Raw genomic sequence first — 22,492 nt, 5'->3', positions numbered from 1 at the left:
TAGAACTTTGGGGAAAATGGCAGCAAAATTGTGGAATTACTTCCCCGTGAGATTAATAACAGACTACGACAGATTCAGACCTGTGTTAAGTCATACCTGTAAGAAGCACATACCTTATTAAAATGTCAAATAATAACCTCCAATTGCATTGAGAATTTTTATAATAATGGTATATGCGTCTCTAAGAACTGATGATGATTATTATTATTGTTGTTGTTGTTGTTAATACCATTATTATTTTTATTATTATTATTTATCCTACAATGCATATCCTAAAATTGACGTTGAATTACGAATACATATATCTCGCGCGACTAGAATGAACCCACAGCAAGTACCAAAATTTTTATTTGAATTGGTGTGCGCATAAACATATATGATGTGCTTTTGCAAAGGGATGTTCAAGGCAGAATTACAAACTCGATTATAAAAGAATGCTTCTCCTAAAAGAGCCTTGATTCTGGTGATGAAGTGTTGTCTATGAACAGCTAATACTTTCATCAACATAGAGAGATAGAAGATCCGACAAAAATGGGATCACCAAAATAATTCTTTGACATAACCCTTGCTACAAAGAAATCATTTTGTTGTTGTTGTTTTCTGGACAGTTGGTAGCATTCTACAAGACGCTGACAAATGGGGATATCACGTGTATAGTATTGGGTTTCACAAGCGGTAGTGTCGTGGCGAACGTGGATTTAACCATCTTAGCAAACAATGCATCAGATGCAGAAGACATCAGGAGCAATGCTGTAAACGTCACGGCTGCGGATATAGGAAGCTTTCAAGTAGGCAGTGAAACGTACAGTCCAATAACGATTAACTCAAATGGTAAGCATAAATCTTTTCAATTTCTCCTTTTAAAAAGTGAGAATTGTCCAAACAGAATAATAAAAAAAAAGTATAGTGTTGAGAATATCTCTATTTGTTACTTCCAATATGATGCAATATTCACGATTTTCTTTATGTTGAAATGGATTACGAAACACATGAAGCAAATGAAACCTATCATGGTTATATACGTTTAAATTCAAAGTAAACGTATATCTCCACCCTGCCGCCCCCTTCCCACCTAAGCTCGTCCTATTCATATTTGATCACCTTATTTAATATTCATGTCTTTTCGGTATACAGTAACCATTCAGGAGAGGCAACCTGATATTTCAACAATCTCCTCTACAACGGGTATGTATATATACACACAGCAAAAACTGCGGTGTTAACCAGTGTACATAGAGGACCACACCAGCTGTTTTACACCGGTGTTAAATTGACAGTGTTATTTTAACACATATAGGTGTTATTAAAACACCTTTGGTTGTTACATTTACACTCTTTGGTGTTATGTTCAATCTCTGGGGTATAATTTAACACATCAGGGTGTGGTCCTTTATTAATACCAACTGGTGTCAATTTTAAAAACCACAGTAGTGACTGTTCTCTATTATAAGTAAAATGTGAAAAAGTGTCAAGTTTAATCCATTTAAAATGAACATCACAACAAATGTTAACGCAGTAAACAAGATATTTACCATACAAATGCAATTCAATACATACGATATATCATGATATTTTTTTTAGATCATAATATTGGGAAATAAGATGGGTTTACTTTAATGTCATTCTTTTCTTTTCCTAAAGTAATCATATGACATAAAATTGCGAAAGATTACATGTATGTCACTGTAGAGGGCTATTTCAATATCTTTATAATGTAATTGTAGCATTCAAACATTATGTGACAGTTTACATCTTAATTTGGAATCTTGGCAATAATTCATTGGGTTCTGTATTTTGTCAATAGGTAAAATTTATGTGCGAAAAAGGTAAAAATTTATTTTTGCAACAGTGATTTATACAAGAAAGGTATTTGTTATTTATGCCATTTTCATTTTGATATTAGGCATGGAAACAAATCAAATAACAGAGTCTACGACAACAAAAACAACAACAACAACAACCACAGGTAGTATGATAATTATAGTCCTTTAATCATGCATTTACTCATTTACTTAGTTACTTTCTTTCTAATTCCTTCTCGGAATGCATTTTCTTTTTATAAACGTCCACTTCTGAAACAACTTCTGATATTTTATGCAACGTTAATAATCTTAGAGAGAGAGAAGACTAAGAATGTATCACTGTAATAGTATTTAAACATAATTTTTATTGATGCGATTATCATTATTGATATTACTTATCATTATTATTAATATTTTTACATTCATCATCGTCGTTGTCATCTCCATATCAATATCATTACTGTACTGCAATTATTATCATCATTGTCAGAATTATTGTTATCATTAATATTATGATCATCATTTTTATCCTTGTTATTACCGTCATATTCTCTCTTTTTCTTTAATTTCTAAGCTTTAGTAGTCCGTCCGGTGAGGCTTTTATTAAGAGTTACTCGGCTAAATGATGTTATACTGGATTACAATACAAGTCTTTCTGATTCTACGACGCCATACTTCCAATACCTTGCCAACATATTTTGCAATGCGGTAAGTCTTTTACAAATCAGGAGCCCGATTCATAAAACTACTCATTTTTTTCAGTTAGAATAAAGGTTTTGTGACAAGCCCCTCCATTGATCCTTACATTTACTGGAGTATGGCAAGCCAAATTATCTTTTTGTCACAGATTTAATTTTGATCAGTGCTTTTATTGTGAAAACACATTTCCATTTGTTGTGTTTTTTAATACATATAATTAAAATCATTTGAATCAACGCAATAGTTTATCAGTAGGCTGTGGAAAAAAACTTTTCCTAATATAGCTACATGTATTTCCAAAAGGGCCTATAACTCACAGCAAGAAAAATCAAAGTGAAAACGTGATTATGAATCCTGTCTGTAGATCTAGCGTTATTACCAAATATTATTGGGAAATAAAATTATTGTATCGTGCAAATCACATTAATGCACATTACGATAACGATACATTGTTTACGGGGAAAATACAAAGTTTATGTAACAACATTTCTTCAAATCGACACGGTACAAATTATGTCCCTTTAGTAAGACAGCTTATCTAATATATGACGGATGCCATTATGTACATGTTGAATTTATAACGCACAATTAGTAAGCATTTCTTGAGAAAATAGGGTGGGGGTGGGGCTCTCAAGTCGGTCTGTTCGACTTGTTCAGAAATGTGTAATTGAGAAATAAACTGAAAACAACCCTGAATGTACCTGCATTTTTTTCATCGTTCGATACAACAGGTAAAGGAATATATTGAAGCCAGGTATGGCGCGCTACAATCCTACACTTGCGACGTACTAACATTCGTAGAAGGAAGTGTTATCGCTGATATGCAGATAGAAGTTGGAGCGCCGACTACAGCTGAAGCCACTGCTATCGAACAAGCCATCACCGACATAGCGACAATGAATCAACGTTTGACTTTCGGGAGCACAACCCTCTCCGTGATGTTGCCAACCGGTAAGTGTGTTCAGGGTCCCGTAACCATTGGCGGCGGAAGCCAAAAAAATTAGGGGGGCACCACATTTTTTTACAAGCAAAAAAAAGGTCATCAACCAAAAAATCTAGGGGGATGCAGAAAAGAAATTTGACAAGCAAAAAAAAGAGGAGGTTATCAACAAACAATTAAGGGGTGATTGTCCCCCCCCCCCACCTCAAATCTAGGGGGGACACGTCCCCCCCCCCCCCCCCCGCTTCTGCCGCCTATGCCCGTAGCACAAAGGTTAGCGATTAATCGTACACTTGATTTCCACGATTGATTGATCATTGCAGTCAATGGAATCAATCGTAGAAAAATGTTCTACGATCATTGCTAAACTTTGTGTTACGGGCCCCTGGGGTTGTGTTGGCAAATGTTTCAAGAAGAACGTCGGTCAGGTTCTTAATCTTTTTCCTTCATTCTTTCTATATATTTTCTCTCTTGATCGTTCTTTTCATCTTTTTTTGGCTTTTTTTATTTATTTGCATTTCGTTCTTTCTCTCTTTCTTTCTTTATATCAATCCTTGTTTCTTTCGTTCATTTAATCTTTGTTTTTTCATTCATTCAATTTTCCTTTCTTTCATCTAGTCACTCAATCATTCTTTTGTTTATATTTGGATTTTCTCCAATATCCAGATAATTAAATCTTTAAGTTAATTCCCTACTCATAATTCGTAATAAATGCATCAGATTATGAATATATTGTCAATCTAATATGAATACATAATTTCCACAACAAAGTATTGTACCCGGAATTCTATTACAATTATTGTCCAAGATATTGGTGAACTTTTCTTATGTTTTTCTGTAGATTCACAGGGACTCTCTGGTGGAGCGATCGTCGGTATCGCTATAGGTGCCGTAGGTGGCGCACTTCTGATCATCATCTGCATAAGTTTCTTACTAATGCATACATCAAGGCGAGCTGCGGCCAAACACGCTTTTGAGTAAGTTTCATACATTTATTGCGGCATCGAGAAACAGGCACTGTAAATTGTATACCAACATCACTATATATATTGTAGGCCTATAGATCACGGGGAGGGGTTGAAGCCGGACACAACGCAGGATGTAGTAGTAGTAGTAGTAGTAGTAGTAGAAGTATATACAGTAGGGGAAGGCAGGGTAAGTTGTGACACTTTTTGCATATTAGAATTGATATGATTAATAATCTTGTAGAAATAAGTACCTTGCCTTAGTATTTAATTCTTCTAAAATACTTGCACCTATACAGTATATAACTTCCCATCACTGAAAGTCATTGTCACCTTTGAAAAAAGAGATGTCAAATGGTTCAACTTGCCCCATCTGTGGGGTAAGTTGAGCCCCCCTCTGGGGTAAGTTGAACCACAAACACTATGTACAAAAAGTATGGGGGAAGAACCAGCATGTCAATGTTGTATTTAAAGTCTTTTCACTTCCTAATTCTCTATAAATACTAACATATCTAAAAGGAAAAGAACAGTCATGTATATTTGCTCCTTTCTGTCTGCATATCAATGGCTTTTTAAGGTTTTTTTTATTTATATACATTACCATAAGAATTACCATGGCTCAACTTGCCCCATGTTGGCTGGCTCAATTTCACACCCTTTTTTACTTTTTGGCTGAAATTTGTATCTTTCTCTATAAAAATACTTTTAGTTTCAAATTTAAAAACAACATTGTCGGGTTAAGGGTGATGTAATGGGTCATCAATACATGACACTACCACAATGTCTGACTCCTTCATTATTGGCCTGGGTGGTGGATCAACTTGCCCCTATGCTCAACTTACCCAGCCTTCCCCTATAGTCTTCCCACTAATATTCAAAGTTGTTGAAGTGACATTGATAGATATAAATCAGTATCCGCATTGTCCTTTATCTTTTTTATTTATTATTTTCATTAATTGTCTTGACAGAGAGGCGTACCATGGTCAATATAATCGGGACAGCCCCGTCTTTTTTGGTGACGATCCCTATGATGATGCGTCGTCTTATTACTCGATCGATCGCCGTGAGTTGGCGGTCGGTCGAGCCGTGCAAAGGCTGACAAGAGATCGAGAACGAGGTGGAACGGTAAGTGTCTTTGGAAAAAACTGCTAAAACCTCTGATAGCGAGGGTGAATCAGTAGGCATATTGATGACTTGCAATAAACCAGCCATGTATTTTTGTGGGTATAAGTTGTCCTGAAAATGGTGTCGATCCATGAAGCAGTGGCGTAATTAGCCAAGCATTTTTAGGGGCGGGTTCAGCGTGGCGTATATGTGGAAGAATTTTGGCCTACAAAATAGTCGCGAATGAGTGAAAACTTCGAGTTTCAAAATAGATATATGAATTTGTTATAGGTTTTGACATAAAATTCAACAAGATTATTACCATTTCCCTTATATTTCTCTTAATTTCTCTTTCTCATTTTGTTCACTGGGTCACGGAACTTTTTTTTTTGGGGGGGGGGGGCACCAAGCGCCCCAATCGGTACCCAAATGCCATGTAGCCCCATGCCAACATTGATTACTAGAATTTATCAATGAATAGGCCCTAGATTTTTGGTAGACTAAATATAACCCCCCCCCCCCCAATCCACCAATACTTTCCATTTCTTTTGGGGGTCGAATTAGAACCAAATATATTTGGAGGGTTTGAATTGAGGCCTTCTTGTTGTATACATTGTGATTTTTTTTCATATTTAACAGGGATAAATACAAGCATTTAATATACTATAAAAAAGGTTTGGGTATCACTACTTGTCTGTGTTTATAAAAGCTATTCGTAATTAAGAGAGCCACTCTCTGAAGACTGGTGATGGTGAACCAACATCCAATCAGACATTTGTTGTTATTATTTATTATCGAAAGGGATCACCAGCTCCTGGTAAATTCGCTCTTAACTTACATTTTTTTTCCTTTTATGAAACACCCATTTAGAATTGCGAATGAAATTTAAATTACTCCAACATTTCGTCTGATTGATTTGATCATCTGATTTTTTTTCTTTTAGAATCGCAATTTCCGGACACCATACGTGGTTGATGGTGAAGACAACGTAAGTTAACTCCTTAATTGCATATCAATTCATTGTGATAATGCCTAACAAAGTCATTTAATGGGAAAGTTAGCCCTCACAAAAGGTTTATTGTAAAAAAAAAATAGCAGAAAATGGAAAAAATAATTGGTGAAGGTTTTATGAAAATCCGTAATTGATTAAAATGAATATTTTATTTATACATGTATTTTATTTTTTTAATTTGTGATGTCATAAAAAAAAATGAAAAAGATTTTCATCTTACCTTCAAGTATGTCAACTGAGTCTTATGCCATTCTGTTCATCAACATTTCGTCTAACAACCATTTGGTCCAATCATCACTTCGTATAATCACCAGTTCGTCTTTACCATTTGGTTAAAATCTCTTCCTTATAGTCGTGTTCATATGCCCCTTTTTAATTCATTTTCACAATTTCCTTTTACTCCATGCTTCATCTTTTTTTCTTGCCCCTTAGGAGGGTTATATTGAACGAAACCCGATCTACTACTAAAGATATCTGCAGACTTTGGATCATCTCTTTGAAGATTCAAAGGGAACCTTCTTCAAAGGAGATTCAATCCAACAGTGAGGTTCCTTAACTATGTACCTAGCTGTTGGTCTTAATACTGCCGCCATCAATTTCAAGCTTAACCGCTCACGATGGCGGTCTTCTGCGTTCAGTAATTAACGTTTATCTTACTAAAGAATGAAAATAATGCTCTCATCATTGATTTGTAAAAATATGTATTTTTGGTGTATTGTCTATATTATGGATTATTTTGTATATGTAAACACATATGATAATATGTATTGCATTATTTTGAACGTACTAAACAATACACAGAGTGCAAAATGTGCTAACATTATATTTAATTTTAATCTTCGTTGAAAAAAAAGTTATTTGAAAGGCGTACTCGTGTTTAATCTCTTATGATGGTACATGTAAAAAGTAGCAGAAATAGGTTGATCTAGTGAACAAATATTTAAACTCTTCGTGAAACAACATGTTGGAATGCTGGTATGAGATAACAGAAACTAGGAAGCATTTTTTTATTTATTATGGCGGTGCTTGTGTAGATGTAATGAAATATTTGACTGTAATAATTTTATAACATCTTATTATCAAAATCTTGAGAAGTGAACTTTAGACTCTTTACAAATTTTACAAATTTAATTTGTAGTTGATCGTAAAACTAGTCATATTAGGAATTGCATTTTGATAAGATAAATTATTAATTTATCATCTCACTTCAGTGGGATTTTATTGATATTGCTTCTTCAACTTAAGTATCGATTGCTGACCCGTTTTAGTCGGTCATGTAGATGTTGATCCTGTAATCGTATGGAGAATATGAAATAAAAAATTATGATGTGACTTTCGAGCGTATCTAATTAATTTAGTGTCATTATAATATTATGCTGCAAGGTCTTTGAAAATAATAAACTATTGATCACCACACAGTAGAAAAATTTACCCCGATATTGACATTTTAGACATCTTTAACCTCAAAGTTCAGATTTTCAATATCCCCTACCAAAGCAGAAGAACTTTCATGATCATGCTGTGAAATTGAATAAAGACTGTACTCAATTTTGTTTAATTAGATTATCTCCATTCTTTTAGAAGTGGTAGATCAGGGTCCATTGGCGGCGGAAGCCCAAAAATTTAAGGGGGGTCCACCTGAAATTTTGTGATGAACACATGTAAAAAAAAATTTGACAAGCCAAAAAAAAAAGGTTATCAGCTAAAAATTTAGGGGGACCGCCCCCCACCTCAAATTTAGGGGGGACCTGTCCCCCCGCCCCCACCCCCCCCACTTCCGCCGCCTATGTCAGGGACCCGTAACACAAAGGTTAGCAATTAATCGTACGCTTGAATTTTTTGATTGATTGATTGTAAATTGTAGCCAATGGAATCAATTGTAGAAAAAAAGTTCCACGATCAGTGCGAAGTTTTGTGATACGGGCCCCTGATCATGTGGATAAAAAAAAATCGTTCTATATAGGTTTTTCATAGATTGTACTCTTTTATTTGTTTGAAAATGATTGTGCCATTCAGCCTCTGCTTTAAATCATTTTTATGGTAGCTCATTTCTTCCTCGTGCTTGTAACTTTACATAAATCAAAACGTTTTGAGTCCTCAGTTGCAAGGGTTTATGGCATTGGACAGGCTTGCAGACAACTATTGACAACCTGCACAAGTTTCGTTACCTGGTAGAACTCCAATCAGCTTTACTCAGTCTGTCATCAACTTTGCAGAAGTCCAGTGGGACCCGTTTCATAAAACTTGTTCCAATAACAAATTTGCAATAACATTTAAAAGCTACATAAATCATTGAATCTGATTGGCTGGTGATAAATTTGAAATTGCGCATTTGTTATTATTTCAAGTCTTTATGAAACGGGGCCCAGGGCATGTTTCATAAAGAGTTACAACCATCGTAACTTTGCCATTATGGGGATTACCTTGAAAACCTTGATTTTTTATTGACTGTCGAGTGATGTTACCGTGTTAGTTGCCATAATTGCAAAGTCAGTGTAGTTGCAACTCTTCATGAAATGGGTCCAAAGTTTAGAAATGGGTGATTAAAAGCTCGGTGTTGTTGTTAGGAGCATAATTTTAATTGCCTTTCGGAGCCTTTACACCCGATCAGATTTTTCACAAATATTACCACAATCGCTTGATTGCTATTCATCCCAGGACCGGGTGTATTTTCGGCTTTGATGTTACACCAAAACCAAAAGGTAAACACCGAACATGAAATACCCAATGACAAGACCCGGTATCATTCCCGATCCATCTTGAATTTCACTCAATTTCCTGTTAAGGTAGATACTAATCTACAAATCGAATTTATGAGCTATCATACCAGTGTCTTTTTGTTTTGCTTAGTAGTAGTTTTGTAATTAATGAAATGTTAATCGATATAATGTGTAATCTATATTTTCTTTCAAGATATGCTTTCAGTTAAATTGGTAATTCGAGCTGGCACTCGAATTTAATGGCTATCATATCGGTATTTATTTTGTTTTGTTTTTTTATTTATCAAACGTGATTTGATGAAATTTCCAATCTCTTATTTTTTTAAAGATATGCCTATTATACAGTGCGTCCAAGAAGAAAGGAAACCGGGATTCCCATGTCATTTTTCTTCAAAGGCAAATAAATTATGATATTTCATTTACATAGTCTTCTAATTCAAGTATTCCTCTTTATTTTGATACCTGACATGAGACGAACACTTCACACGCATTAATGAGCAAGACGAGTTTGAAATTTTAATGTTTCAACCAGGTTGTGCATAAAAATGGGACAAGGTTGGTTCGAGATACGATGACCGTGCTTAATTGACGATTGACTCATTAGCATTTGTTTTGTATTCTTTGTTAAGATTATCTCGCTGATCCCTGAAATAAGAGTGGCTTCAGCTCCACACGTGAGTTTATGCCCCGGGGGGGCCAGTTCCATTCACGAGTGGATACCATGCGCGACCATGGGGTCTCGAAAAGCACCCTAAACACGTAATTTCCATATTCTGAAAATGCACCCCTTAACAAGTATTGGCGTGTGAAACCCTACCCTTAACAAGTATTGGAAACAAAAAGATACTCTTGGCAAATATTACCTGAAATGAACCCCTAAACAAGTACAGGAATGTTTTATTGTTACGGGTCCTTCGGTCGTCGGCTTTACCTTATTTGGTTTAGTACGACCCCATCTTCAACATCTCGCGAAAATCGGACTCTAAACACGAAGTGTTGGGGCAAAATGGACATCCTTTATAAAACATTTTAATTTTGTTTTATCATCCCCGCAAATTCGACCCTAAACACGTAATTGTCCTAGCGAAATAGATACCCTATTTTCATTATTTTTGTGTTTTTGAAACCCTTATCACGTTACGTACGTAACGTGCCCTATCGTGAAAAAGACATCCTTTTTACGTGTTTTTTTGGTCGCGCATGGTATCCACTCGTCAATGTAAGTGGCCCCCCCGGGGTTTATGCGAAAATCGGTTCTGATATGCCTCAATATTTATTGTTTGTAATGTGCCATGCATGAACGATGTGCTTAACTGTTGGTTTCAAATTCGAGATGAGATTCCACTCTTGCTACGAGTATCAAATAATTGTGAAATCTATCTCTGAAAACGGGTTTCCTTTTTTGTGGGACGCACTGTATTTTACAACTGCAAATCGATTTTTCAGCTATCACATCAGTATCTAATTTGTTTGGTTATTAATCGAATTCCGCAGCACCTGATACCAGCATCTATTTTAGTTATTTATAATATATATATCATTTGTACGTGTTTGAACTTATCAACAGTAAGTGTTTATCATAATACCTGTCAAAAATATAAGGGACTTTATGACACATTAAGTTATTTCAACCTCAACAATGATACTGTATATATAATGCCAATATAAACTTTAATTGCAATTTTTGTCAGCTGCTCTATTTCGTCTTTTTTTATTCAAGAAAATAAACTTTGTATTCAAAATAGATGATTTTATCCGAGCTTCATTGAAAACTTCCAGCCCTCAATGTAAAGATTGGATATTCAATTCTTACATTTTAGGGTTGAGTCTTGATACCTCAGTCACATTTCCCCTACGATTCAATTCTTACATTTTAGGGTTGAATCTTGATACCTCAGTCACATTTCCCCTACGATTCGATATTCAATTCTTACATTTTAGGGTCGAGTCTCGATACCTCAGTCCCATTTCCCCTATGATTCAATTCTTACATTCTAAGGTTGAGTCTTGATACCTCAGTCCCATTTCCCCTATGATTCAATATTCAATTCTTACATTTTAGGGTTGAGTCTTGATACCTCGGTCCCATTTCCCCTACGTCAGCCGTACAGCGAGTCGAAAACAGTCGTATTTTTTCCTTGTTATTCAAACCACTTTAGTAAAGCAGGAACACAAAATGTTAAAACGATCTGTTATCTACTCGCCGTAGGGCCGCCATAGAGGAAATATGTCTGAGGTATTAGGACACGCAATCCCTGTTTAGATATTTGGAAATTTGACTTCTGTTGCCCCCCCCCCCCAAAAAAAAAAAAAAAAACCTAAAGGCTTGTTAGGATGTATCTTTAGATATTTGATGCAGTTGTTTGCAAATTAAACAGATATACCTTGATCTACACATGCACTTTCACATAATAAAAATATTTTGGTCAGATACATGGATCTCAGAAAATGCGTGGCAAAAGTAAATTGACTAGAGAGTAGGATTGGGATCTATTACTTTCTTCAATTACAATTACGTTATTGAAGAAATGTTCAATTACAATTACTTTTCAATAAAATTACATTTTTTTCAATTAAAAATTACTTTTGTCAATTACAATTTCAATTACTTTCTATAAAAGTCAAAAATGAAATCAATCTATACTCTGTATGTACTAGCACAACCTATTTTAACATAAAGTATAATTATGTTAAAGAGCACAGATTCTGCCTATTAACTCTTTTGATGCTGAAAAAGGTCATGAAATTAAATCATAAATTAAGTTTATTGTAAAGTAATTGAATGTAATTGACAGTAAATGAAGTCAGTTACATTATTTTTCAATTACAATTACTTTCCCTTTCAAAATTTCAATTACTCAAAAAATGTAATTACATAATTGATAAATTACCTTATAATTGAGCCCAACCCTGCTTTAGAGGTTCCATTACAGTATAATGACCCCAAGAGTGATCACCCAGAGGAAAATAAAAGGCGGGCCTCCTGCAGGCACTGACACTGATTGAAACTATGATCAACAAGTGTGTCTCCAAGCAAAGACTAGCACATACAAAACTTGCTGTTTCAATTCCTGAGCGAGAGGGCCTTCAGTACACAAGGCATGAGTAGGCTGTACATTCAGACCCGTAACTTGAGTGAAGGGTTTGCCCAGCAGACTAGGCCTCCTTCCATTGATTATCAAACTCTGTGGTTTAATTGTGGTATGTGGGCGCGTCGTGGTCTAGTGGTTCTGACTCTCGCCTTTCAGAGGATTGTGGGTTCGAATCCTAGCCATGGTGTGTTTTCCTTCAGCAAGAAATTTATCCACACTGTGCTGCATTTGACCCAGGTGAGGTGAATGGGTACCCGGCATGATTATTTCCTTGAATGCACCGAGCGCTGGTGATGGTAGCTCGAGCTAAAGCCGGGGTAGTAATAGCAGCGCTTTGTATCCTCAGGCAAAAAGCGCTTTATAAATATAGCTATTATTATTATTAATTTTGATGTTATCAGAAAACACTTTCAAGTCTGTTTTCTGCCACTTTCTATTTGCTCCCCTTTCATGCACCCAAATGACTGAGACACCAGGGACAGGTGCCTCCTTGCCACCGAGCACTAGCGTACAGTTGTGGATGGACTTGGGGACTCCGCCCCCCCCCCCCATAAAGTTCCACCATCAAGAAAAGGAAAGGAAATGGGTAAAATATGTGTTTAACGTTATGCCAAAATCTATCACAAAATTAGAATAAATTTTTGGCTCATTCCATTACTACCAACTCTATACAAATTTATAAGGGACGGCAGTTTCTATATAGCTATTCAATTATTTAATTCCTTACCAGGTAATGCCTGTCAACTGAATCAGTTCTCTTTATTCATGAAATCAGTTAATTCCATCGACTTCTAACTCATCTGCCGAGAGAGGGGGGGGGGGGCTATGGAATTTCTAAAAATTCTCTTCGCACTTCGGTTTTATGTAGTCTTACTTATCATTGTTTTTCATTTTAATATGTAAATCATGTATGTTTTTTTAAGGTGTTACTGTAATACTTTAAAATATTTTTGTCTCACTTTTACGTTTTTTAATGTTCACAAACTTGCTGAAAAGCAGTCGGTCATGACTGATTGCAAGTTTTACTGTGAATAAATACAATACAATACAATAGATATGCCACTTAAAGAAATATACATGCCTACTTTGTGAAAAACTAAGTTCCTGCTAAAACTATATCAATCAAGACGCTGCTACAAATGTACACAAAACAAGAGGTGATATGACAGAATAGTATCTTTATTAATGGTTTATTTTTAGAGTGGCTCGATTTCACAAACACAGGCCACTAAAATGTTTTAAATTAATTCTTGCCTCTTTGTGTTAAACACAACATTAGAAAAAAGCTAACATCCATATGTAAGTGTGAAAAAAGCTTCAATCTCAATTAAAAAAAGGTAATATGGGCTCTGCGAACATAACATTTTACATTACTTTTTAATGGTTGCATTATTGGTCGAGTCCATCAAGTGCTTAAAAGAGATTTTGGTTCTAAGAGACTACTGTGGTAACAACGTAATGTGTTTAGTATGGTGTCCACCCTGGTTTATCTACTAGCTTAATCAAGCCGATGCTGTAATAGGGTGTTTATCTTGAGTATTTGTAGGTGTAAACTTGCTCATCATCAATCTAGTGTCCTGCCTTGTGATGAGTGGTGTAAATATCAGGTTCCCTATTAAGCCTATTAACTGCTATATCAATCTGGTGCTAACACCGTAGGCTTTGCTGTGTCAATCCAGCCCCATAGGGTGTATACATTTGGTGCTTGCAGTTATGGTCTAGTGTACCAAACAAGATTAGGAGTTAATTCGGTGCAGCCAAGTATACTGTATCAATCAGGTGTTATCGGATGTGCTCCAATGAATCCAGTGCTAGCAATTGCACTGTATATCAGTCCACTCCAAGTGCAATAATCATATGCAATCAGGTGCTAACATCTAATTTCCAGTGTTTGTTTGGTATCTATCCAATGCTAGGACACTTGTCCACATGTATAAATCTGGTGTTAACAGGGAGGTTCCAGTGTATCAATCAGGTGCTAGCAGGTAGGTTCCGGTGTATTCATCCTTGTCGAGTCTTTCAGTCCACTGTCACACATGTCTTCCCATGTTTCCACGTGAACAGATCCACCTGAAACAATAATATATTATTATTATCATTATTGTTATACATATTATTATATTTATATGATTATTCTAATTTTTATGAGTACTTATACTGCAATTACCCAATTAGGCCCGAATCGCTTACAATGAATTGCTTGTCTGGAATTATATAATTTTAAAAACTACCAACTATAAAAGAGGTGGGTTTTATAATGCCTCTCTGAAAATGCCTTTCTAGAATATGACAGATCTCAATGTATTCAATATTACATCAATTCATCCCAGGCTATCAAAGGCCATGGCAGACCTGCCAACCTCTGGGAATGAAAAACTGTATTCTGTGAAAAAAAAAACTATTTTCCAAAAAAAAGTGTATTTCATAATAAAATGCTTGGCGCACTCGCTCATCGCGGCGCTCAAGCTGCATGCAATCTAAAATGCGCACTGCTCTTGCAGATGAAAAAAAAACATTGAAACATGTGTATCTTCACCCTGGTTTTAACAAAATTATTTTAAAAAAAGTTACCTGAAATTACATTGATCTAATAACCATATTTGTGTACATTTTATGAAATAGAGACATATAGAGATGATTTTTCTCAATAGATTACGATTTTTTTTTTTTTTAAACGTACTTTTTAAAGAAAAACGTACTGCCGTATTTTGGTTGCAAAAACGTACTTAATATGCCTAAAACGTACTGGTTGGCAGGTCTGCCATGGCAGTTGAGGCACTGTTTACTGACCTCAATGCCTTTCCCATTGGCCATGCAGATTTGTTGTCCTTTTTTTTTTAGCCATCTGTGTTGTAATACAGATATATGCCCTAACGACATGATGGAAAAGCAACCTTGCCCACGAAATAGTGAAGGCCTGATATTTTGTCTTCGGTATTGGTTGATCTTTCAACATAGTTTGCATTTGACACTATCATTTCAACAAATCATCATCTTTTACCTTTTAAAAAGCATTTTTTTTTCTTTTTTTTTTTTCATTAATTGTAATAACATTTGTGAAAACAGCCAAGTTAAACAAAAGTTAAACTGAAAATTGCCCCAAAAAACAAATTGTCAATATAAAATTTTCAAAATATGTTGCATAAAAGTTACTCTTATGGTAACCTTGGCTTTCAATGGTAACTACCATGGTAACAATTCTCAACAGCCAATCAAATTCAAGGATTCCATGCAAGTTACCACTGGAAGTGAAAGTGCCCATAGTAGTAACTTCTATGCAACAGTGCCATGGGATGGGGCTTAATTTAGAGCCACAGCCCCCCCCCCCCCCCACACACAAACACACACACAATCAAAGTGTCAAAACCTACCAATGTTGACGATCTTTAGAAGCCTTGAATAGATGTCATGTTTCGGGAATGGGTCGACAGCCACGGCTATGAAGAGTTGTTCATACTCAATATCCTCAGAAGCACGGTACTCCTTGTCCTGCAGACTGATGATCTCTACCGATCGGACGCCATGGTGGGGGATCTCGTAGAACTTGACAAAACCAGCAGAACCTGCAATATATGATGTGAATTCAGTTCCATTTATGTACCGATTTGATTTATTTTGCATTAATTAAACAGGGTACCTTATACTCAATTACAGTACTGTTATACCAGGGGACCCTGCAAAGGAGTGTGGGTGAGGGTGCAGATGTTTGTGGGTGATGAGAGTATGGCGAGTAGGTGGTTCAGGGTGACTGTGAGGTTTGTGAGTGAGAGTAAGGTGTAGAATGAGGATGAGTGTGAGTGTGTGGGGCAGGGTGAATGTGAGAGGGTGAGAATGTGGGTGAGGGTGCTTGAGGTTTGTGTGTGAGGGTAACTATAAAGTGTGTGGGTGGGTGTAGAGGTGATGTGTGGATTCAGGTAAGTGTGAGCTTTGCGTTTGTGTGAAGGTGAGAAAGAGGACAGGAATGTGGGTGAGGGTTCCTGACATTTGTGTGTGAGGTTAACTATAATGTTTGTGGGTGAGTGTTAAGGTGATAATTTGGATGAGGGTGACTGCAAGCTTTGTGGGTGTGAGAATGAGAGTGGGGATGAAAATGTGGGTGATGGTGCTTGAGGTTTGTGTGTGAGGGCCGGGTAACTATAAAGTTTGTGGGTGAGTGTTAAGGTGATATGTGGATTCAGGTGACTGAGCTTTGTGTGGATTCAGGTGACTGAGCTTTGTGTGTAAATGTGAAAAAGAGGAAATGAATATGGGTGAGGGTGCCCAACATTTGTGGGTGAAGGCAACTATGTTTGTGGGTGAGTGTATAGGTGATAATGTGGATGAGGGTGACTGTGAGAATGAGGATAAAAACTTGGTTAGGTTTATGTGTGAGGGTAACTATAAAGTTTGCAGGTGAGTGTAGAGGTGATAATGTGGATGAGGCCGACTGAGGTTCATGAGTGTGAGAATGATAATGAGGATGAAAAAGTTGGTGAGTGTAAAGGGGATAATGTGGAGGAATGTGAAAGTGCTTTGTGAGTGTGAGAATGAGGAAGAGAATGTGGGTGAGTATTAGGGTGATAATGAAGGTGTTGGTGACTGTAAGCTTTGTGAGTGTGAGATTGAGAATGAGGAAGAGAATGTGGGTGAGTATGAGGGTGATAATGAAGGTGTGGGTGACTGTATGCTTTGTGAGTGTGAGAATGAGGAAGAGGAAAGGAATGTGGGTGAGTATTAAGGTGATAATGAAGGTGTGGGTGACTGTAAGCTTTGTGAGTGTGAGATTGAGAATGAGGAAGAGAATGAGGGTGGGTATTAAGGTGATAATGAAGGTGTGGGTGACTGTATGCTTTGTGAGTGTGAGATTGAGAATGAGGAAGAGAATGAGGGTGGGTATTTAGGTGATAATGAAGGTGTGGGTGACTGTAAGCTTTGTGAGTGTGAGATTGAGAATGAGGAAGAGAATGAGGGTGGGTATTAAGGTGATAATGAAGGTGTGGGTGACTGTAAGCTTTGTGAGTGTGAGAATGAGAATGAGGAAGAGGATGTGGGTGGGTATTAAGGTGATAATGAATGTGTGGGTGACTGTATGCTTTGTGAGTGTGAGATTGAGAATGAGGACGAGAATTTGAGTGAGGTGGGTGAAGGTGACTGAAGTTTGTGTGTGAGTGTAAAGGTAATAATGTGGATGAGGGTGACTGCAAGCTTTGTGGGTGAGAGGTCGAGAATGAGGACGAGAATCTGAGTGAGGTGGGTGAAGGTGACTGTGAGGTTTATGTGTGAGGGTGACTATAAGGTTTGTGGGTGAGTATTACGGTGCTAATATTGATGAGGGTTACTGTTGGCTTTGAGGGAGTGAGTGAGGGTGTTTGAGGACGAGAATGAGGGTAAAGGGAGAATGAGAATGTGGGTGAGGTTGACTAAGAGGTTTGTGTATAAGGGTGACTAAGGTTTGTGGGTGTGAGTGAGGTTGTAAATGAGGACGGGAGTGGCTGAGGTTTGTGGGTGAGTGTAAATATGATACACCTGTATGTGGATGCATGTGGCTGTGAGCTTTGTGGGTGTGAGAATGAGGACAAGAATGTGGGTGAGATGACTGAGGTTTGTGTGTGAGGGTGACTTAAAGGTTTGTGGGTGAGTGTTAACATGATAATATGGAAGAGGTTGACTGAGCTTTGTGAGTGTGAGTGAGGGCGAGAATAAAGACAAGAATATGGGTGAAGATGACTGCGAGGTTTATGGGTGAGGGTAACTGTAAGGTTTGTGGGCGAGTATTAAGGTGATGATATGGATGCGGTGTGATCGTGAGTTTTGTGGGTGTGAAATTGAGAATGAGGAAGAGAATGTGGGTGAGTGTGGTTACTGTGAATTTGTTTGTGAGGGTAGCTATAAATTTTGCAGGCAAGTGTAATAGTGATAATGTGGACGATGGTGACGTTGAGCTTTGAGGGTGTGTGGGTGAGAATGGTTGATTTAGGGAAACGGCCTACCTTCATATCTGAATAGGTCAATTGAGTGGTATTCCTGCACAACACACATGTACAAAAAATTTCCTTCAATGAAAACATCAACGTCTCCAGGCGCGACAACAGGTAACGTCCACATCATATCAAAACGACCATCTTCGTCATTCCATGTAAAAACCTGTAAAGAAAAGGTCAATCCACGAACTGAGATGGTATAATATGATTACAGGAAATCAAGAAGACACTTCAAGGTAATTGTCCAAGAATTAGCGCAACATCCCACCATAAACACAAAGGCATGTATTAAACCTGGTTTAAATTTGACCATGGTCTAACTAAGCACTAAAAGTTTTAGAAGCTGAAAATGTGAGTTTGTTTAAATTAATTATTTCTTATGTTTACTTTGCTCTTACCTCATGCATTATTGGTGAAAATGTTTTTTTAGTTATTTCCTGAAATCATTAAATGACTTTAGTGTCAAATGAGCTAATCAAGTGATCCTGTCCTGTTATAGAAATGCCACTGTTAGCTTCCCATAGCCCAACCATAATTTAAGACCAGAGTTTAAATTAAGCCACAGCTCAAAATACAAACTCAAGTTATAACATCAAGTGATAACGTTGAGTCATATGGAATAATCAAAGTTTTTGGCGAGATATTTCATTGAATTTAAATCTCTGAGAGCCGTCTGGCTTTGGAACCATTACAATAGGGGAACTCCAACTACTCTGACTCGGTTCGATTATGTCATCATATAACATAAACTGTATTTCCTTATTCACCATTTCCAACTTGCTTGGATTGAGCCTATAAGGATTCTGTTTGATAGGTCTTACATCACCTACGTCTACATCATGTACAGTTAAAGGTGTACGACCTGGTTTGTCTTTACATACATTCTCATATTCTCAAACAGGTCAGATATATCATCTCTGATCTTCAGGCAGGTGTTTTAATGCCTCATCCATATTTCCTAACATCTCTGAGTTAGACAACTTTACACCACATGGTTCGTTCTTAGATACATCTGTATAAGACAATTCATTATCTGTTTTTCCATAGCATTCTTCTTCATGTACATTTACATGTTTCTAGTAGTCTGGATGATCGGTGCAAAAAATAGCAAGAATTGTTCAGATTATGGTACAAGCATGAAATTTGGCTGACAGGTAGAGTAAACAGTGCTAAACATTTTTAACAGGGGGTGCCAACCTGATCTCTCTTCGTATAGCAACAGTTGCTAGGTAACTTATTTACTCTAGCAACCACCATTTTGGGGGTGTTATCTTCATTTTAAAAACTATATTTTGACTTCTAAGCGCCAGATTTACAATCACATATCAAGTAATGAAGATGAAGCGGTAAAATGCAAGATATTGTATGTTGTAGCAGGTCATCAAAAAGTATGGTTGGAAAATGGAAAGCAATGTAAAGGTGTTGGTACAGAGCTTTGCAACCTGCTTGAAATGACTTCATTCATCATTCTTGCCCATTATATTTGAGCATCTTTAAAAAAAATTATTATAATCCCAAGTTTACTAGAAGCAATTGCCACTGTATGTATCTCTTTTATTTGATCATAATGCTAAGCACTTGAGTCATTTATATAATTTACATGATATTTTGCAATAGTTTCTAGATGATGAAGGAAAATATTTACACTGTAAGTTTCCAATAGCTTGGGTACAATTCTAGCGAATTAGTCGAACGTACATTTTATTTGTCGCACATGCCTTCTCAAAGTAGGGCATATATTTATTCCAAAATATAAGTTAAGACTGGGTTAATCATTAATACGGGAATGCAAGACTACTGTGAAGCATGCAGTATGCTCGACAAAGAATATCAGAGGCAACAGAGGAATACATCAACAAAGTTACAGTCATCATCCTCTTCGGTGGGACAATTAATTGTTCATCAATCAAGGTGTAAGAAACATTTCTGTCCATAAGGAAATTATATTGCAAGACAAGGTGGTAGTGCCATCAGCAGAATCATTTCCATCTGAGTTGGACATGCCAAGAAGTATTGGAGGTATATGGAAGGAAGAAGCATATCAGAACTTAATGCTACTGTTCTGTGGCCAAGTATGGATAGCGTCCAGCAAACCTGATATCACAAGTGATTTACATACGTAGGTGAGAAAGTCAGATGCGCATAGATCTATCAAGTGATGATCGATCTTGAAGCTGCAGGATCCTGGCCAAAATACATGCAATTGGAACTAACAGGTCAAGTAAACTTCTGCGAGAGCTTTCAAGTCATGGATCCTGGAGCTGCATGATTGTTCCAGGTCAAAACACCTGGAAACAGGTCCAAATCAACTTCTGCAGGATCGAGTCATGTTAGATCAATTACATAGCTGCAGGATCCAGGCCAACACGCCTAAAAACGGAACTGACAGGTCCAAATCAACTCTAGTAAGATCTTTCACGTCATGATAGATCCCAGAGCTACATAACTAATCCAGGTCAAAACACTTGGAATAGGAACTGACAGGTCCAAATCAACTTCTGCAGAAGTCACAATGGATCATGTAGCTGCAGGATCCATACCGACATGCCTGGAAACGGAAATGAAATGGTTTAAATCGAATCTAACAGATTTTCAAGTGATGCTAAGTCCTGGAGCTGCAGGATTGATCCAGGTCAAAACACCTAGAAAAATAACGGACAAGTCCAAATCAACTTCTGCACAAGCTTTCAGGTCATGATAGATCCCCGAGCTGCAGGATCCAGGCCAGCACGCCTGAAAACAGAACTTGCTGGTCCAAATCAACAGTTGCAAAATCTTTCACGTGATGACAAATCCTAGAGCTGCAGGATTGTTCCATGTCAAAACACCTGAAAAAGAACGGACAGGTCCAAATCCACTTCAGCAAGATCAAGTCATTTAGCTCCAGAATCCAGGCCAGCATGCCCATATATATATAGAAACGGAACTGACGGGTCCAAATCAACTCTAGCAAGATCTGTCACGTCATGATATATCGTACGTGGAGCTGCAGGATTGTTCCAGGTCAAAACACCATGGAATCTGAACTAACAGGTCCAAATCAACTTCTGCAGAAGTCATGATAGATCATGTAGCTGCAGGAACCAGGCCAGCAGGCAAGGAATGGCACTGAATGGTCCCAATCGATTCTAACAGATCTTTTACGTCATGATAGATCCCGCAGCTGCGCAGGATTGATCTAAGTCAAAACGCCCGGTCAAAATGAACTCCTGCCCGTGGCATCCGGTTTGGGAACGGCATGGAGAACTAATATGATCTTCATCGGAGGCTACGGAAGAGAGTGTGTAAACCAAGGCAAAGTGTGTTGGCTTTCAAGAGGCCGACTACTGTTAGCAAGGGATAAAGTGGTATTCAAGCACTCAATTGAAAATTAACTTCTGGCAAGTTCTTGGTGTTTGAAATAATTCTAAACTTAGTTGACTCAATCAATTTCTGGTGGTCATTCTTTAATCTCTCCAAGATCAGACATATTAAGGTTGTAATTGCCCATGACCTCCCGGGGAGCTCTTGTAACCCTTCTTCTACAAGAGTGACCTCTTGCTAAATGTTGATATAGTGGAATTATTTCCTTGGGTCGATATTTTACATAATGTTTAAATTAATCTAGAATAAATATGGTTTCCAAATGGATAAATATGGGTGAGATTCTTTTCACATGCAATAGATATTATTATACCAATAATATGGAACCCGAAGACATCGTCTTTGGAAGTTGTGCAAGGTTTTATTTGTTAAGCATCTATTAGTACATCTGTGATTTACACACATCAATGATCTTACCTTACGGCCTTCGACCATTGGTTGTTACAGAAAACATATTACCAACCGGTACTTCGCATGCGCTTGTGTACATGGTATAATTGTTCTTGGGTTGTTGTGATTAATGTATTAATGCGCTAATAAAAAAGATGCGATTCATAGAAATTATAATCATAAAAAAGATACCCTATAATAATTGGTTACTGTGGAAAATGTTACTTAGCAACGGTTGCTATGGTGCTCATTTTGTCTACCTATGGAAACATTCATCACATGAGGAATCTATATGGGCCAGATTTAATTTCTGAGCTATTCTGAGTAAATTATAATGATAAGAACTAAGACAAAGAATTTGTTGCTACGGAAGAGGGTCACTTAGCAACCGTTGTTATGAGTAAATGGATCAAAACTATTGTGATACAAAGGAACATGCTTTAGA

General features: G+C 37.1%; 2 protein-coding genes across 3 annotated transcripts in view; one reads left to right on the top strand and one right to left on the bottom strand.

Moving 5' to 3' along the window:
• LOC129267613 (uncharacterized) overlaps positions 1-10,924 on the top strand; it is a 53,185-nt gene extending 42,261 nt beyond the window's left edge. Inside the window, exons 32-40 of the mRNA XM_064104860.1 lie at positions 609-831; positions 1,135-1,185; positions 1,904-1,966; positions 2,377-2,510; positions 3,233-3,452; positions 4,283-4,418; positions 5,375-5,531; positions 6,454-6,498; positions 6,955-10,924. Coding sequence (XP_063960930.1) covers positions 609-831; positions 1,135-1,185; positions 1,904-1,966; positions 2,377-2,510; positions 3,233-3,452; positions 4,283-4,418; positions 5,375-5,531; positions 6,454-6,498; positions 6,955-6,990 — 1,065 coding nt within the window. The 3' untranslated portion in view covers positions 6,991-10,924. The remainder of the gene's footprint in view (positions 1-608; positions 832-1,134; positions 1,186-1,903; positions 1,967-2,376; positions 2,511-3,232; positions 3,453-4,282; positions 4,419-5,374; positions 5,532-6,453; positions 6,499-6,954) is intronic.
• A 2,569-nt stretch (positions 10,925-13,493) lies between these two features.
• LOC129268173 (uncharacterized) overlaps positions 13,494-22,492 on the bottom strand; it is a 208,368-nt gene continuing 199,369 nt past the window's right edge. For both annotated transcript variants that reach the window (XM_064104858.1, XM_064104859.1), the window contains exon 48: positions 13,494-14,404. In XM_064104858.1, the coding sequence (XP_063960928.1) occupies positions 14,313-14,404 (92 nt within the window). In that variant the 3' untranslated portion in view covers positions 13,494-14,312. The remainder of the gene's footprint in view (positions 14,405-22,492) is intronic.

The sequence above is a fragment of the Lytechinus pictus genome, chromosome 9, assembly GCF_037042905.1.
Source record: "Lytechinus pictus isolate F3 Inbred chromosome 9, Lp3.0, whole genome shotgun sequence".
Classification (NCBI taxonomy): Eukaryota; Metazoa; Echinodermata; class Echinoidea; order Temnopleuroida; family Toxopneustidae; genus Lytechinus; species Lytechinus pictus.
Note: the sequence above shows the minus strand (reverse complement) of the source record. Positions and strands in the feature narration are given on the sequence as shown.